Raw genomic sequence first — 19259 nt, 5'->3', positions numbered from 1 at the left:
TAGTTTCGGGGAAGTTTTGGCCAAGTATGGGGTCTAACCGGTGTTTAGACCCGACAAAAAGATTAACGAATATTTGAAAACAGCAAAAGACGCATGGCACCCGCTATCAGCACCGTGTACATAAAATTCCATGCAGTTGAGGGCAAGTGTATTACTCGCGGAAACAAAGTTGACACTCGGCGCGTTGCTGATGGGGAGCGACTGTAAAGGCATTTCCCATTTACAGTTGCTCCCATCAGCCAGCGCGCCGAGTATCAACTTTTTTTTGCGAGAGTAATATACTGGAACTCGGTAAAAAAGTGTCGACACACGCACAGCCGAACAGCAAGGAAACTATTGTCTGGGATATAACGAAAAATTGGCCGTAGGAGAACATGTTTTTCGACATGGGAACTACGAAATAAAATTCAGTTAGACGAACGTTTTAGCAAGGCCATCGCATTATCATGCACGCATGTATAGAGAAGCAACAGAGATTCAAAAACATCATAATAACTTTAATAGTAAAGAAGAAGGTTTGAAGTTAGATAAAATATGGACGTCGACTTCGCGCCAACAGAACTGCAATCGATTATTTTTAATCGAGAACGATGACACCATGCAGAGATAATCATACACACATGATCACGTAACATATGGTGATGCCCTCTAGGCGTCTGTAAATGCGAGAGCACCTCAAACCTCAGCAGCAGTAGCCATTTTACCTCGGAAGATGTCTTCCGCAGTCGGGAGACGAAACGTTAGGAAGCAGTTTTACACATCGACGCGGCATCTCAGCACGGAAGTTTTAACTGAAGAAGATGTCGGTCATGAAAGCCTACATTGTATGATTACCTCGAATAGACTTCGAATGTGGCATCTCTTCTGTAAGCCGTGTTAGATTATCCATGTTCATTTGTTCTGAGACACCGCAGTCCATGCTTCAAACCACTGCGGTTGGTCGATATCAGTCGCGACATTTATGCCAGTGTAAAATTTTGATAGTCTTGCTTTTCATGTGCTGACAGCTGTACCTTCTACCAAATACGTTCCGCACCGTTAACCTTGTGTACGATTATTGTGTGGATAGAAATTGTCAGGTGAGTCCTCAAATAATAAATTGGATTGTGCATCGTTTCTGATTACCAAGAAGTGTCGTAAATTGTGGTTTTATTTCAATACACAGGATGAGAGCCACACCTGCCACCCTCATCTAACATCATACTGCACTTCGACAGGTGACAAATTCTTTTCCCGGTGTCTTGTTTCCTCGGCAGGGCGCTTATAATACAATTTATAATTTGTAGTATTTCTGATTAGTTGTGTTGTTGTTTCCGAGTAATTACTGTTGCCCCTTATATGGTAGTGTGTTCCTTTGCCAACATGGAGAATTATAAAGCGAAGAACACCAGTGAACTCACTGATATAAGTAGTAACCTGATTTATCGAAAGCAAAAATCAAGAAGAACAGTATCTGAAATAAGTGACAGTTAAGCACGAAAAGTAGTCTACTTCGCATATTTTCATACGCTTATGTCATATGGTATTATTTTTTGGGGTAATTCTTCTGATTCAAAAAGGGCATTTTTGGCTCAAAAACAGGCTGTTCGAGCTATATGTGGTGTAAGTTCGAGAACCTCTTGTCGACCCCTATTCAATAGTCTGAGAATTCTGACATCGCCCTCACAGTATATATTTTCTTTAATGTCGTTTGTTGTTAGCAATATTAACTTATTCCCAAGAGTTAGCAGCTTTCACTCAGTTAATACTAGGCAGAAATCAAATCTGCATGTGGAATGCATCATTGTCTCTGGTGCAGAAAGGAGTGCACTATTCTGCTGCATCCATTTTCAATAAGCTACCACAAGAACTCAAAACTCTTAGCAGTAGCCCAAACACTTTTAATCTAAACTGAAGAGTTTCCTCATGGCTCACTCCTTCTATTCTGTCGAGGAGCTCCAGGAAGAGCTGAAAATTAATCAAATTCCAGTGTTACATTGTTGATTTTCTTTATTTAAACTTACGAATTGTCGCCTGAATACGTTTCTTATATTTCATTTTATCTGTTTCTACTGTCGTATTATAATTTCATGAATTGACTCGTTCCATGACCATGGAGACTTCTCTTTAATTTGGTCCCACGGAACAATAAATAAATAAAAAATTACCACCCTCGAGGAAATGGGAACTTGTTGTTGTTGTGGTCTTCAGTCCTGAGACTGGTTTGATGCAGCTCTCCATGCTAATCTATCCTGTGCAAGCTCCTTCATCTCCCAGTACCTACTGTAACCTACATCCTTCTGAATCTGCTTAGTGTATTCATCTCTTGGTCTCCCTCTACGATTTTTACCCTCCACGCTGCCCTCCAATGCTAAATTTGTGATCCCTTGATGCCTCAGGACATGTCCTACCAACCGATCCCTTCTTCTAGTCAAGTTGTGCCACAAACTTCTCTTCTCCCCAATCCTATTTAATACCTTCTCATTAGTTACGTGATCTACCCATCTAATCTTCAACATTCTTCTGTAGCACCACATTTCGAAAGCTTCTATTCTCTTCTTGTCCAAACTTCTTCTTGTCCATGTTTCACTTCTATACAACGTTACACTCCACACAAATACTTTCAGAAATGACTTCCTGACACTTAAATCTATACTCGATGTTAACAAATTTCTCTTCTTTAGGAACGCTTTCCTCGCCATTGCCAGTCTACATTTTATATCCTCTCTACTTCGACCATCATCAGTTATTTTACTCCCCAAATAACACAACTCCTTTACTACTTTAAGTGTCTCATTTCCTAATCTAATTCCCTCAGCATCACCCGACTTAATTCGACTGCATTCCATTTTCCTCGTTTTGCTTTTGTTGATGTCCATCTTATACCCTCCTTTCAAGACACTGTCCATTCCGTTCAACTGCTCTTCCAAGTCCTTTCCGGTCTCTGACAGAATTACAATGTCATCGGCGAACCTCACTTACTTACACAAAATTAGTAAAAAGGAGGATCTGATAAAATTTCTAAGGGCAAAGTGTTTCCAGCAGCCGAAGACATTATCACAAATGAACTTGAAAACGACTCCAGTGCAGGCCTCTTCTGTGCAGATAATCTTGTGCAGGTAAACTTGTATAGGTAAAAATGCACAGTGAAAAGCGCGCATGTAATCTGCACAGGTCCCCCTACCAGGTAAACTGGTATGTGTGTGACGCCTTTAACGAATGTGATGCTTATGTGTGATATCCCGGTGAGCGTTTACAGCGGCCTCAAAACAGGTGTTTGCTCACGGCGGCAGGTGCAGCGTACTCACTGGATGCCGCTGGCCGAGGTGACGGGAGGATCCGGGGGCACGTAGAGCACGGCCGGGGTTCCCGGCGGGCCGGGCGGCAGCGAAGGCGGCAGCGCCTCGTTGCTGGACTCGTTGTGCGCGCAGCAGCTGCCGAACATGAACGTGTCCACGCACATGCCCACGTGCCGGCCCTCGCTCTTGATGCACTCCCACACGAACATGCACGTGCCCTCCACGCTGTTCACCGAGCACGGCTTCGGGCTGATCTTGTAGCCTGCAACACAGCAACCGCGTCCCATATAGGTTTCAGCTTCGGAGCTCCCGTGGTATCGTCTCTGTAATCTTCCTCTCCGGGCTTAACAGTGACCTCGTGTACGGCGGAATACACCTCTTAAATTACTTTTGGCTCGTTAAAGATATTAATTGTAATCTCTTGTCACCTAGACAAACTGGCTCATGAAATAAAAAGTAATGCATTTCCATAAATCATTAATTACTGTGAAATAAGCATCAACTTCGTTTTTTTAATCGACATTTTTGCGCCAGAATGACTGACTTCTGACAGAAATTCAATGACACAACAGTGCCGTAGGTCGGACGAGAAATTGTGCTGTGATCCTCAGATCAAATGGCTCTGAGCACTATGGGACTTAACTTCTGAGGTCATCAGTCCCCTAGAACTTAGAACTACTTAAACCTAACTAATCTAAGGACATCACACACATTCATGCCCGAGGCAGGATTCGAACCTGCGACCGTAGCGGTCTCGTGTTTCCATACTGTAGCGCCTAGAACCGCTCGGCCACTCCGGCCGGCGGTCCTCAGATCGATGACCGCTACGGTCGCAGGTTCGAATCCTGCCTCGGGCATGGATGTGTGTGATGTCCTTAGGTTAGTTAGGTTTAAGTAGTTCTAAGTTCTAGGGGACTTATGACCACAGCAGTTGAGTCCCATAGTGCTCAGAGCCATTTGAACCATTTAGATCGATGACGGCTTTCATGCAGTTCTCTACGCAAGTCTAACCTACGAATCTTCATCTCTGCATGCTTGCTGCATCCTACGTCTGCTTGGATTTGGTCTTCCTCTACGATTTTTTTATCTCCCTACCACTTCCTTCCATTACCAAATTAACAATTCTTTGACGGCTCAGGATGTGTTCTATCAACCGATACCTTCTTTTAGTCAAGATTTCCCATAAAGCCCTTTTCTTTCCTATTACATCATTAATTTATCCATGTTAATTGTGATTTAGCTCTGTCTCGTTACTCGAAGAAATACAGCAACGATCCACTTTTGTACACTTTTTATCTGCGTCAAGAAACGTTTCGGTCTTCCACCCATCTTCAATTGGCGAAACAAAATGATATAACGTGATGTGTGCAAAACAACAAATCGTAATGCTGTATAAAAACTGGCTGTTTGCAGCATTTCTTCAAGTAACCTATTCATTACTTACTGATATTTCATTCTGATTTTTAGCATTCTTCTAATGCATTGCATTTCTATTCGCTTCTTATCTTTACTACTTACCGGACACTTTTCACTGCCACATAACATTGCAATTCGAACAAATACTTCAAGATTCCCGAAATTTATACTCTTGTTAAGAAAATTTCTATTTTTCGCAAACACTTTCCTTGCTATTGCAAGTTAGCATTTTATATCGCCGTTATTTCGGCCATAGACACTTATCTTTGTGCCCAAATAGAATAACTTGCTTACTAGTATCAACGCCTCATTTCCTTATCTTATCCCTATAGTTACTTGATTTAATTAGAATACACGCCATTACATCGATATTCATTTTATGACAGGTTTTAAAGACAAACATTCCGTTAAGCTGCTTTTGCAAGTCCTTTGCAGACTCTGACAGAATTACAATGTCATTCGGTAAATCTTAAACTTAAGTTTTTATTTCTTATTTCTGAACTTTAATTCTGTTCCCAAATTTCTCATTGGTCTCCTGTATTGCTTGGTCTATGAACTTAATAGAACTGGGGATAGGCTACTACCCAGTCTTACTACCGTCTCTATTACTGTCTCCATTTCACGTCCTTTGACTCTTATAACTGCTGTCTGGTTTCTGTTCAATTTGTAGATAGCTTTTCGCTTCAAATATTTTATCCTAGAAGATATCACGGTTTCAAAGAGAATGTTCCAGCGAACATTACTGAAAGTATTTTCTAAAATACAGATTCTATACGTATAGATTTGCCTTTATTCAACTTATAATCAAACTCTCAGAGACAATATTGCCTTGCATGTTTCTACATTTTCCCTTAACTGAAATTGATCTTCCGACAGGTCGGTTTCAACCGGTCAGTCCATTCTTTAGTGTAAAATGAAAAGAAAATGCGGAGTAAAAGTACTTTGAATATGGTGATTTTTGTACTGTTGTTGAGTTGTGCCCGTTTGAATGGGGGACCGTTTCGGAAGTTTACACCATTAGCCATGGAAACGGTCATCATCGAGGCAAGCAATACTTGATGCTTATACCACCTTCGACGGGGAGTGGAAGAAATCTTTTGGCCAACACGCCGTTAATACGGCCACAGGAACGGCACAAAAATCCTCAAATCAATGTATTTTTACTTTCCAAATGCTGTAATTGCATTAAAAAAAACAAATTGATACATGTATTTCGGTGACCAATGAAACTGCGAAAAAGTATTGGCACTCATCTACATCTACATCTACATCTACATCTACATCTACATCTACATCTACATGGATACTCTGCTAATCACATTTAAGTGCCTGGCAGAGGGTTCATCGAACCACCTTCATAATTTTCTATTATTCCAATCTCGTATAGTGTGCGGAAAGAACGAACACCTATATCTTTCCGTACGAGCTCTGAGTTACTTTATTTTATCACGGTGATCGTTTCTCCGTATGTAGGTCGGTGTCAATAAAATATTTTTACATTCGGAGGAGAAAGTTGGTGATTGGAATTTCGTGAGAAGATTCCGTCGCAACGAAAAACGCCTTTCTTTTAATGATATCTGGTCCAAATCGTATATCATTTCTGTGACACTCTCTCCCATATTTCGCGATAATACAAAACGTGCTGCCTTTCTTTAAACTTTTTCGATGTACTCCGTCAGTCCTATCTGATAAGGACCCCATACCGCGCAGTAGTATTCTAAAAGAGGACGGACAAGCGTTGTGTTTTCTAAATCCATATTGACTGTGTGTCAATAGGCCGTTTCTTCGAGGCTCGAACACAATATATTTATATTATGAGTCTCTTCTCCCTACGCCTCTCGATTAAAAGAGCTTATAGATACCTTTAATGAGTCAAAAATGATCTGTTACATTTTGTAAGTGTCTTTGGTTAGCACTATGGGACTTAACATCTGAGGTCGTCAGTCCCCTAGAACTTAGATCTACTTAAACCTAACTAACCTAAGGACGTCACAGACATCTATGCCCGTGGTAGGATTCGAACCTGCGACCGTAGCGGTCGCGCGGTTCCAGACTGAAGAGCCTAGAACCGCTCGGTCACAGCGGCCGGCCGCAAGTAAATGAGATGACTAGTGCGAGTAGGCGAGATGCCGCATAGTCCTCTCACAGAAATGAAAACAACAAATAAACATGTGTGAACTATGTTAGAACAAAGGAATTCAGGAGTCAAGGCTTCCAAAACTGAACCCAAGAGTCACAACAAGTGATACTTGTGTAGAACAAATAGGAGGTCCCTTCCTTTACACCTTACGCAAACGGACGTTACATCACGAAACAGACACAAATATGAATACAGTTAACAGACACGTCGGTGGACGGACGTTCAGTTCATAATTTCGTGAAACAAATATGGGGAACAATGGAGATTTAAACACGGATCTCCTCTTTCCCAGACCAACGCGGTGACCACACAATCGCAACACCACTGTTACACAAACTCGCTCGATGTTGCACGTCTTAAGCTTGGACCGCTCACTGTTTCGATTTTGCTTCTTTTTTCACAGTTCAGTACACCTCCTTCCTGTTTCCTTGCTTCATCTGCGTTTTGTTTGTGACAGGCTATGCAGTGCGCCATCTTGCCGCTGAATCTGAGGGGAGTGCGATCAGGAGTTTCCCTTGTTAGAGTAAGGTGGAAAAAATATTTATTGCAGTAAAAATAAGAGACGAAATGTGTTATTTTTTTTAACTTAAAAATCATGAATTTAGAGTACGGCTGAATTAGCAAAAAACTGTTTACTTAAAATTGCAAACTGGAGAAGTTTTTCTCTCGCTACAATATCACGAAGATAATTTTAAGTATACCCATTACCACAAAAAATACAGATTATTTCCTTAAGTGGTGTTCAACTCGAAGCGTCAGTAAGAATTTCTGGTGACATCGAACGGCTGAACTTAAAAGATTAGTATTCAACTAGGTACTATAGTTTTAATATAACCACTGATGCCAATTTTGCATCATATTCCCATTTGTAATTCTGAATTTGATTATGTTTTCTTCAGTTTACAGTAGATTTCACACAGTATCTTCATATTTCAGTTCGTCCTTAAACTGAAAATATTTGTCGTCGGACCATCTTCTGCATTGAACGTTTGAGACACTGTGTATGTAATCGGAAATTTAGGAGGCTTTATTGCTATTGAGATTTTCTGATCGAAAGGAAATGTTTTCTATTATGATTTGATATTTATTTTATTTCGTTTATAGACTGCAACTCTTTGTCGAGTAAGGTGGAGTTGTTACGCTTCGACGAGAGAGGAACGTACTGCTGGGGCTATTCGGAGCTTTCCGAACCACGGCGGCGGTGTCATTCATTACATTTGATTCACGGAAAGCATTCGATGACATCACTGTATTGGTTAAGGAAAGGAAATATAAAAAATTCTAGAAGATAACGTGTTTGGATAGCCATCAAACTCAAGCAATTAGCGAGTGGATATTCGTCAGAGTCAATGGGGCAATACTGAAGAGGAGACGAGTATACTAACTAAATAAATCGTAGAATTCACAGTCTTACTTGAAAAGATCGAACGACCGTTTTTCATGTTTACTATATCTCCCTGAACATTTGAGAGAGGTCGATAATGCACCATATCAATTCCAGTTTGGCTATGAAACATCCATTCACAGAATGCTCTCCTTATCGCTCTCATCTTGAAGTACTCAAGTTCAGATACAGAGGCGTCTGCGAATGCCGACACGATGGAACTACAGAACACAATGTCTACCATTGCACATTATTTAACAGCTTTAGGCAGAACATTCCGCTATATAGGGCTGCAAGAGACCTCGAAATGTTCATCATAATTAACAAGCTAGCGAACAAAATCTCCAACAGACTGCTAGAAGGATGTAAGGTAAGGTGTCGTCGTGGACTGTCTCGGATGCCACGGGTGCAAAATACGGAGTAAGAACCTGTAGTGAGTATGAGTGAATAATAGCGTCATATAGTAAAATTAAAGTGGTTGGCGACACCTTTATGCGTTTGTAGTTCATGGTTAGATGTTCATATCCTCGTCAACACTCCCACTTACAACGCTACCTAAGTGGCAGGAAAAAGGGATTGTTGTTCCCAAATCAGTTGCAGATCAAATAGATTTAGATAATTACCAACATTAGATTAGTGTTTAATTTTAATAACACTAGATATTGGATATATTCAATGCAACATACAATTGTAACCTTATAAACTAGTAGAAACTTTCTTAGCTAGTACAAACAACGATTCTGCGATGAGAGCAGAGGGTCTAGATATTCAGAGCCTGATTCAACAACCGCAGGATGACATAGTTGTGGAAAAAGTAACCGGTCTTGGAGCGTAGACTTGATGTACATTCAAAGGCCACAACCCCGCGGCGGCTACGATTGGTACCTAACTCATGTCTCTCCCTATGTCCTTTACTTTCGTTTCTCTGTATCTTTTTAGTTAAATTTTATGAATTTTTCAAGTAATGGGAGTACGTAGTATCAGTCCGCATAAAGTACTAGTAGGATTGCTGGTCTTCAAATTATTACTCTATCTTCAAGTGACATTGTACAAACGAGTTGTGACTCAATGCCATAATTATACTTTCGTGTGTCTCAGTGCTCTGGTGTAAGTCTCTCACCCACCCCAATTATACACCCGGAAGAAAGGGAACTACAGTTTAATGTGGAATACGAATCACTTGTCGTTTCTGGCGGATCTCCACATAATTGAGAGCTGAATTCTAGGTTTAAAGGCAGAATCAAATATCCGTGATCCGACTGGATTCGAACCCGGGACATTTCGGATTTCAGGCACACGCTTTACCACTAGACCGACAGGGCCGAGATGATCGTTAGTTGTGTCAGTAATGACATGTTCGGTTTGTCATAGTACCCAAATGGTGTACCATCAAGTTCTTACAGCAACAAATGAATTAATTTCCGTTGCACTCTCTTAGAGACTCACTTTTCTGTGTGAACTGAACAAACGGCGACCTTCCCAGTGGTTATGATCTCTCTGGCTTGTCAACGAGTCTGAACCGTGACGCTCCTAGTGTATGTTATTGTACATTAAGAAAATTTTGACATCCAACGATCTTTGAAATCGTCTATTCGAGTATCTTTCGGTCGATATCAGCAGAACCACAAATTATTCGTATAGTGACATTCTCCTATGTGACGTGCCAAAGAGCAACAAAAAGAAAAAGCGACGAAAGTGGTGTAACACCTGGAAAGAAATGATAATAATAATGATTTCACATTGTCGTTAAGCTCCTGTCTCCTCCAGAACTCTGGCCCTTTGGCAAACATCTTACAACACAGAGTTCGTGCCGTTACTGTCTTACATCGTTTTTTGCTCATCATTTTGTTAAGCGCAGGATCGATCATGTCAGATAATGTTGTTCTTCTTTCCTACTCTCTAGACTATCAATTTGGAGCCAGATACCTAGTTGAACGTGTATTTCACACCGTCGGGTACAGGAAAGTGCTAGATGACTGCGCCCGTTTGACTTGTAACTCACTGTGCTGACTCCAGTGCGAACGTGACTGAGCAACCTGTGACATCGCTGTGACCGATAAGACGAGGAGCCAGCTGCTACTAGGTGAGAAGCTGCCTTCGTGTACGAGATTAACACATTCACAAATCAACTACAAGACCGACCAACGTGCGCTAACTCCCGAGGAAAACATGCAGCAAGTCTGCTAGCAAAACATTCAATGATACCATGAATACACTGGCAGAAAAAGTAAGTAAAAGCAACAGAATAAGATTAAGGAGGAGATCGTGCATAGCAGTGCTATAAAAGTAGGAAATTGTTGCAATAAAAAGAGATCAATGTCAGCAATGGAAACAATACAAAAAAATCAGCGGCGAGCTGTCAGTCGGAAAACCATCGTCTCAGAGGCAACCGAAATTCTAAGTGACACAGCTGAAGTTGTGAACTTAAATATGTTGGCCACACAAGACGCAGCCGGTGTTTGGCCTCGACAATTAGTCTCCTCCCACTTCTTCGGTCCATGTGTTCTTTTCCAGCTATTCCCATCGTAATCATGTCCTCTCTGATGGCATCAGTCCATCTCAGCCGTTGTCTTCCCCTCGGTAAAAATGGAAATGAGTGTATGCCATCGTTGGCCGGGAGGCCCCATTCATGGAAGTTCGGCCGCCAAGTGCAAGTCTTATTGCAGTCGACGCCACACTGGGCGACTTGCTCGCCGGTAATGAGGATGAAATGATGATGAGGACAACACAACACACAGTCCACGAGTGGAGGAAATCTCCATCCCGGACGGGAATCGAACCCGGGCCCGCTTGCACGAGAGACAAGCACGTTAACACCCAGCTAAGAAGAGGACCTTCCCCACTGTATCTGACCTCTGACGTCTTCTTCCGCTACCTACCTGGTGATCTGGCTTTCTCGGCGCATTACGTGCCCTCACCACTTCAGTCCCCTCTCTTTAATCACTACCACAACGTCCAGTGATTTGTACACCTCCTGCAGTTCGCGGGTTTTCCTTTTTCTTCAGTCGTCTCCATCCTTCACTTGTACAAATGTATGTCTCGAACAGCATTCTCAAATTTCAGGAGTTTTATTTTTCTCTTTTGGGTGAGAGTCCAGGTCTCTGATCCGTACAGGACCACATTTATTTTATTTATTTAGCGTATGGCTCATAACATCACAGTAAAAATTACAGAAACAACACGATTTAAAAAAAATCACATATGTATAAACAGAGCAATAAATAACAGTTTGTATATAAGGACACCGCCAATTGTAAATTTACACTCACAGAAGAGCAGTCACAAGCAGACGTCCAGCTTAGATAGTAAATAGTCGATTGCCTCTTGGATCGCCATTAGGAAATCTTGTGGGTCACCCTCGTATGCCCTTAGTGGGCAATCCTGCACGATGTGTTTGACCGTCTGTCTCTCAGCGCCACAGTCGCAAGCGCCGAAGGAAGTTTACCCCATCTGTGTAAGGAGTCGGCACATCTCCCACAGTTGGTTCTGATGCGATTAAGAGTTGACCAAACTTTGCGAGGGCAATCAAATCCTTTTGGTTTACTAAAGATGCATGGCATACTGTGGCAGTTTACTGCTGTTCTGCTCTCCCATTCCTCTTTACATCGGTCATTTATTTTAAAGTTGGTTTGGTGCAGAGCCTGTGCCAATACCGGAGTCGGTTTCCTTGGATGTCGTGAGTATCTTCATGGATTTGTAATTGAGGTTTGGTCATGATTTTTTGAAATTCTCTAACCAGAGCGTGTTCACGGCGCAGGTTAGGAGGGGCTATGTTACTGAGAACGGGCAGCCACACTGTAGGAGTTGGAAGTTGTATTACAGTCCTGTAGATTCTAATCTTCGTGGATATCGATAGAAGCTGAGACTTGAACAGCTTTCCGAATGCTAACCTTGACCTGTTTCCTGCTTGGATTCCTGCCATTATTTCCTGGTCCTTCTCTTTTCTTTCACTGAGTTTTGCCCCTAGATATTTGAGCTCTTTTACTCTCGCAAAGATTCTACCATCCACGTCTAAAAGTGTGTCATCGTTCTCTCTGCCCCCTACGAGGTGAAGCTGGAAGTATGAAATGTAGGACGCAAAGTAACTGTTGTTACTTGTCTTCTATCATTAAAAGGACTGCACTCAGATCGTTACTGAACATGATTTTCTATCACAATATATTTAAGCTTAAAAAACTAATATTATTATGGCAATAAAATAAAATCACACACACATTAAGCACTAACCGCACTCGATAAAGGCGGACATTGTTACACAACTTATAATTCTGCCGTTTTTGCTTTTAAAAAACAGTTCAGTTAATCTAAGTAAACACTAAGTACATGAAGTCTGAAAAGGGGCAGAACTCAACGTCGCCGATAAGAGAACAGATTGTGTGGGGGTTTGTTGTATTAACAAGTGTGCTTGGAGTTCTAGCTACTTAAGAACGCTCTGCTAAGTAAATGGGTAATATAAAATCCTCTCGGACGTCTGATACCGATTCGATTCCTACAGGTTTGGAAATCTTTTAGTTATGTCATTATTTTAAATAGAATATTTACGTTCTGTGTTTTCATTAGCTAGTCTAGTAGGATGTTGCCCTCTCATTCATTTGCTTTGCCTTGCAAGATACGTAATACGATTCCTTAGTCACACTAATTAAAGTAATAATAGTTTATGTTCTATTAGATTCTGAAATAAATATTTCTGTGACAACATAAAACAAGAAAATATTGTCAAAATAGCAAGGTGAAAACTAAAATCACGAGTGTATGTAACCGCAGACGGTCAGGTTCATTAAATATTCAGCATGATTAAGGTTTCACTAAACTTTCATTTGAGCCATCATTCCAGACTTGCTGCAATTAGATACTTTTCGGACGAAACTTGCGAGGTTATAGCATGTTTCCGTTTCTCGATTACGGTTTAGGAGCAATAAACCGCTTTGAAAAATTATACTAGCCAGGAGGCCGGCGAGGTTGCTTCGACGGTGGAAATGCGCGCCACAGGTGTTCGTCGACAGCCAGCGCCTCGGGTTGTGAAGAAATGCGATCCTAATTAGGAGGAGAGACTGGGGCCATCAGCTCCGGGCCGTGCCCCGTATCGGACGCGTCCTGCTTCCGGGCTCGGCAGAACAAGTGTAACTTGCTGATAGGCAGGCAGCGGTCCCACCAATCACGTATCAAAAGATGACACATTTTGTTTTCACTAAATTCTGAGGCCTTTCGTTCTTAGATACAACAGTTGCTGATACTGCAACTTATAGCTTATCGTGAGAATTGCGATTTGTGCTGAATTCTAGAACAAAAATACACAATGAAATGCAGACATACAGCAAATACGCTACGCACATCGCACAAAAATTTAATTACCTGTACGTGACGTCACGTTAATACCGTATTACACTGCCTCTAGCCTCGATAAAGGCCGCAATACATCTAAAAGAGACTCCACAAGTTTCTTCATGTATGCCATATCCAGCTGAACCCACTGGTTGACGATCAGATCCAGAAGAGGTACCAAGTTATGGAGATATTGATTGCTATGTTTCTGCTGCTCTTCCAAACAGTCGCAGAGGTTTTGTATGCGATTCAGATCAGGTAATTTGGTGAAGCAGTCGAAGTGCAACAATAGGGTACCTGAAGTAGCGGGCCCAAATTGTGGTGCAGAACGCCCCCCCCCCCCAAAAAAAAAACGCTCTCCGGCCTGAGCTACAGTATTCGCACACTGTGGGTTAAGCGTTTCATTGGTCCATTGGTGCGGTCGATGTATGTCCATAATTTGAAAAAAAGCAGACTCAAATGGTTCAAATGGTTCTGAGCACTATGGGACTTAACTTCTGAGGTCATCAGTCCCTTAGAACGTAGAACTAATTAAACCTAACTAACCTAAGGACATCACACACATCCATGCCCGAGGCAGGATTCGAACCTGCGACCGTAGCGGTCACGCGGTTCTAGACTGTAGCGCCTAGAACCGCTCGGCCACACAGGCCGGCCAAGAAGGATCACTACAGACCAATTTCTGTGTTGTTTGGCCCAACTAAAGACCCGCAGCTTCAAGCGACAGTGTGATCAACTACATGTAGCGAGGTTCTCGACTTCAAGAGTCCATTGCACACATATCCTATCGCAATGCTCACTCGGAAACTGGCTGCAATTGACCTGCATTTTGTGACAGCAGCAGTTTGTTGTCATTGACATGGCGTGACAATCGTCTCCCGTCCCAGTCGGTTAGGAACTTTTTACAGCCACTGTTCTTACGCCGGGTTACATAGCTGCGAGTCCTACACCATCCCTCGTACTCTCGTCGGATCGTCCACTCTAATGCACCTACAGATCAGGCTTCTTCGTTCAAGGCGTGGTCATGCGCACGTCCAAACACCAGTCTGTCACGACTCCACGTCGATCCATCTTATGCCGTCGATTCCACAAAGCAGACTGGTACATTCACACCGCTCCACTGCCCTTACTTAACATCAAGTTTTGCTGGCCGGTGTGGCCAAGCGGTTCTAGGCGCTTCAGTCTGAAACTGCGCGACCGCTACGGTCGCAGGTTCGAATCCTTCTTCGGGCATGGATGTGAGTGATGTCCTTAGGTTAGTTAGGTTTAAGTAGTTCTAAGTTCTATGGGACTGATGACCTCAGATATTAAGTCCCATAGTGCTCAGAGCCATTTCAACCATTTGATCATCAAGTTTGGAGGATCACAAGCTCGCCTGGTACCAGAGCTCCATAGCAACAAGTGTGCTGTTTTATGACATGTCTAATATTTTGTCTAGTGAACTTATGAGGAAATACTGGACGAAATGTGATGGATTTCGTTCCAAATGCAAAGTTCTTGTGGACAGCTACTTGTTAGAATCTCAGACAATTCTACTGGGGTCGTGAAAGATCCTGACAAAAAAATGGTTCTAATGACACTAAGCACTAAGGGATTTAACATCTGAGGTCATCAGTCCCCTAGACTTAGAACTACTTAAACATAACTAACCTAAGGACATGACACACATCCATGCCCGAGGCAGGATTCGAACCTGCGACCGTAGCGGTCGCGTGGTTTCGGACTGAAGAGATCCTGACAGATCAGCCGTTCTGAAAGTGGTGTTTGAACACATTTATGATCTTCACTGTTCACAGAGATGATTTGATAAACACGTTGTACAGCCCCAAGTATGATCCCCATTAGCTTCCCCTTCATAAGAAAGAATAAGGTAGTTAGATTTTGAACCTTCCCAGTCACATCGCTGTCAGATTTTCCAGAATTTTAGGAAATGGGTCACACGCATTAACTGACACGAGTCGAAATTATTTAAGACCTCTGGGGACGTCAATAAACTTGCAGATGACACAGAATTCTGGAGTTCGCTGTTGTGTGCACTGTTTTAAAAAACGTAAAAATGAGTTTATCATTAATGAAACGTCACTTGTTCATGTTTGTGACGCGCTGTTGGTAGGCATGAGGTTTTATTAAGGATTCTGGCTCGTCTTACGATTGCCACTCCATCACCTCCATATCTAGACTGAACCGCGATGACTGCAACATTAGAATATGATAAGTGAAGTGCCTAGTAATTAACATCTCTGAGAAACACTACATTTTTACGGAAAAGAAGACTCATTTTACTGCAACCCCTTTATGCCTAGATGAAATGTGATAGACGTATCTCGATAAACTGTAGCTTTGTCTCCACATTTTGGACTGCAAATACTACCAATCAAAATCTCGCGTGTATTCCGATTTACAACTACTTGCAACCGTACAATTGCAGAAAACGACAAGCTTCATCCAACTACCTTATATATCACTCCAGTGTATGGATGTGAGACATTATTGACGTCGTGAAGAACCGGTAATATCACTCATTTTGTGAAGTTAACCGTTTTCCTGGCAGAGCTTCAAGAGCCTCGATATTTGTTGACTGTCTTTAGATGGACATACGTGGTGATTTAATTTTGTTAGTAGTGATACTGTCTCTCTCTGTTTCTTCATCTTTAAAGATAGTACTACTTCATATCCACCCACACCAAACAGCGAAAATCCAAACGTTTTATCAGTATAGTGCACTTCAGTTACAAGAGCTTTGCATTAATTTTTCAGCGTTTCTTCTTATTTGCTTATATCTGTTCTTTTCTTCTTTAAATATAAAATATTGCTTGAGGATGGTATATCGATTCTTTCTTAGGCCCCATTATGCGTCGTCAGTGTTCCTAAAGATTTATCACCAAGGATAATATATCTATGGTTCATGAATTGCTTTTACTGCAACGTGATTCGCATGGAAACGCGGCGTACAAGGCTTTACTGGATGCTGATGGTTCAGATTTGATGAATTGCCGCTCCCACTCCCTGTCGATCGGTGTCTTTTTGTTATTTGGTTTGACGGATTTTATTACCTGTACAACAATACTGGACACACGCACTGAATGTTATATCAAAGAATCCATACTTTTCGAGAGTGAGGAGGAATTTTGAAACTGGTAGTGGCATAATGAGTATACTGACTGCGGCTGATTTGGTTTGTTAGAACTTTGTTACTTCTTGTACTATATGTACTTAAGAAGAAATTTTTGTATCATGCTTCTAATTGGATATACCATAACTTTTCTTTTCTGTATATGAAAAGCGAAATAAGAAATATGGTTGCTGGTCTCCACTTACAGGTACAGAAATACTTGTTGAATTTCCTGAGTTGAACCTAACAGGTTGGAGCGAAATTATGATACTGGAATCATATCCCGGATTTGCAGATTTACATTTCCCGCCCCTTCCTTGAAGTACGTGATCGGAATGTCGGCACGGTGTCTTTCAAGAGTTTGTAACTAATATGTTGTTGCATGCTTGCACAATTGAATTAGGGCTCTGTCTCTGATTACTTGGATATGGAAGGGATGTTCACTTCTAGCCTTCTTTCCCTGTAGTTGACGGTGACAGAGATGGGCCATCACTCATATCCCAAAAGAGGGAGTTTAATTTCCTTCGGTCATTCTGATATAGATTTGTATGATGTTAAAAAAAAACAGGCTAAAGATGGGACTTGTTTCTATTACGGTGGCGGCAAATGTCTTCCTCTAACCACGTGCAGTGACCGTTCTCCAGTGACACCCCTTCGTTGGCGAGACAAAATAACTTATATTAGCATAGAATCCTTCAAGTCAACCAGCCCTTCGGCGGTGGAACGTCGTGAAAATATCAATCAACATCACTCATTAAATGTTCATTGGCTAAGCACTGTTTTCAAGTAAAAGAAAGTCATGATTCAATGTGTATCACTGCATGCGTACTACTTTAGCAACGATTTTCGTGACGTACATACATCTACAAGACACCTACAGCTATATGACTACTTTGCAATTCACATTTAAATACCTGAATCACCTTCAGGCTATTGCTTTACCGTTGCATTCTCAAATGGGGCGCGGGAAAAAGAACACTTAAATCTTACCATGCGAGCTCTGATTTTTCTTATTTTATTACAACGATCATTTCTCCCTTTGTAGGTGCGAGCAAAAAAAAAAAAAAAAAAAAAAAATTAGTAATATACGGGAAAGAAACACCCCGAAGGTAACCTACTGCTAGGTATGACCAAGGATAAGAGTTATGGACCATTCTTTGTGTATAGCAAATAGTAAATGTACAAGTTCGCTTGATATCTGGAGCTTTTCCTGGAACCAAAGTCGCAGATTTCACTGCATATCTCAGCTCTGAAGTGCTTTGACACCACTCCTTGAAAGGTTTTCTTGTCGGCGTGCTTGGAGTTATTTCTGTTTGCACATTAATCGTGTCATCAGTCATAGCCTCGCCACGTAATCATTTAACTCAGGATCTCTAAGTGAAGTTTTCTATATAATCCGCGACAGCAAAAACTCAAGCATGTATCTTTATATCGAAGTGCGGAAGCTCTGTGGCCTTAATAAACGAGTACCCTAAAATGCATGTGGGTCAGTCACTCACTGGCGTGATATAGACAGTGACGCGTCACGTGACCAGCGATCATTTGAAAATTCTTTTTCATTTACAGGGTTATGGTACATACTTAGGGTAATACGGATTGTAAGAGACAGGCTGTGGCTATAAAGGGGCCGTGTGTTAAATGTCTGCTGCGTAATTTCTTTTTTTTGTTGTTGACAAAGTACAGGCTTGCATTGCACCATGTGGTCACACTCGTAATGCAGATACTTAAATAAACATACTTTATTTAGAAATGCCTGAACCTCGGCGTGCTTTCTTTCCAGTCCCTGCTCGCTACCTTCGCGGCTGATCGTTGGTTTTCCATTTATGAGTAGTAATCAGTTGGACGTAAGTATTTTTAAAAGCATCAACAGGCTCGCCGGCGCCACAACAATTAACACACGAGGTAAGTGGTTTCTATTCAAGGAACTTCAACCGAGTGATATGATGGAATTGTCAGCGCATTGGACTCGCATTTGCGAGGACGCCCGTTCAAATTCCCGTCAGATCATTCAGAATGACATTTTCCTTGATTTCCCGGTTAAGGCAAATGCCGGGTGGCTGCTTTGAAGGGGCACGGGAGATTTCTTTTTCCACTTTTTTCGTAATGAGGGCTTATCCTCCGTCTCTAATGATCTTGTTGTCGATGGGGCGTTAAACTTTTATCTTCCTTATCTTTTTCTTTCAAAGTACTACAATTAAGTAGCGTTTCTGCACGAAAAAGGCTTACAGGCCTTTCGACTTCGCGTCAAACTACAATTAGTCGTAATGACAGATAAGTAACATGGGAGTTATTTCGTCTTTTGGTACTGTAATAAAATCTTATTTGGAACAAATTCATTTCCATTTCATTTTGGATTTTTGTTTACAAATCATAATTAATTCTCATGTTTAAAATTATTTTTATTAGTCACATTTTTTGGCTCCTACATATTTCATGGGATGTACGATTTATAGCGTAGTGCACCTGACTGATACATGAAATAACATCTACGGATAAACAGAACTACTACTACTACTACTACTACTACTACTACCACTACTCCTACTACTACTACTAGAAGCAAAAACGCGAGTAATTTGTAGTGTTAATCACAGGAACTATTTGTGA

The 19259-nt window shown here is 41.6% G+C and overlaps 1 protein-coding gene across 1 annotated transcript in view; it reads right to left on the bottom strand.

Moving 5' to 3' along the window:
• The window catches only part of LOC126173147 (serine proteinase stubble), a 538296-nt gene that overhangs the window by 117840 nt on the left and 401197 nt on the right, over positions 1-19259 (bottom strand). The window contains exon 3 of the mRNA XM_049920937.1: positions 3288-3540. Within this exon, the coding sequence (XP_049776894.1) occupies positions 3288-3540 (253 nt within the window). The remainder of the gene's footprint in view (positions 1-3287; positions 3541-19259) is intronic.

The sequence above is a fragment of the Schistocerca cancellata genome, chromosome 1 (genome assembly GCF_023864275.1).
Source record: "Schistocerca cancellata isolate TAMUIC-IGC-003103 chromosome 1, iqSchCanc2.1, whole genome shotgun sequence".
In the NCBI taxonomy this organism is placed as follows: Eukaryota; Metazoa; Arthropoda; class Insecta; order Orthoptera; family Acrididae; genus Schistocerca; species Schistocerca cancellata.
This window is presented reverse-complemented; position numbering and strand designations above follow the sequence as displayed.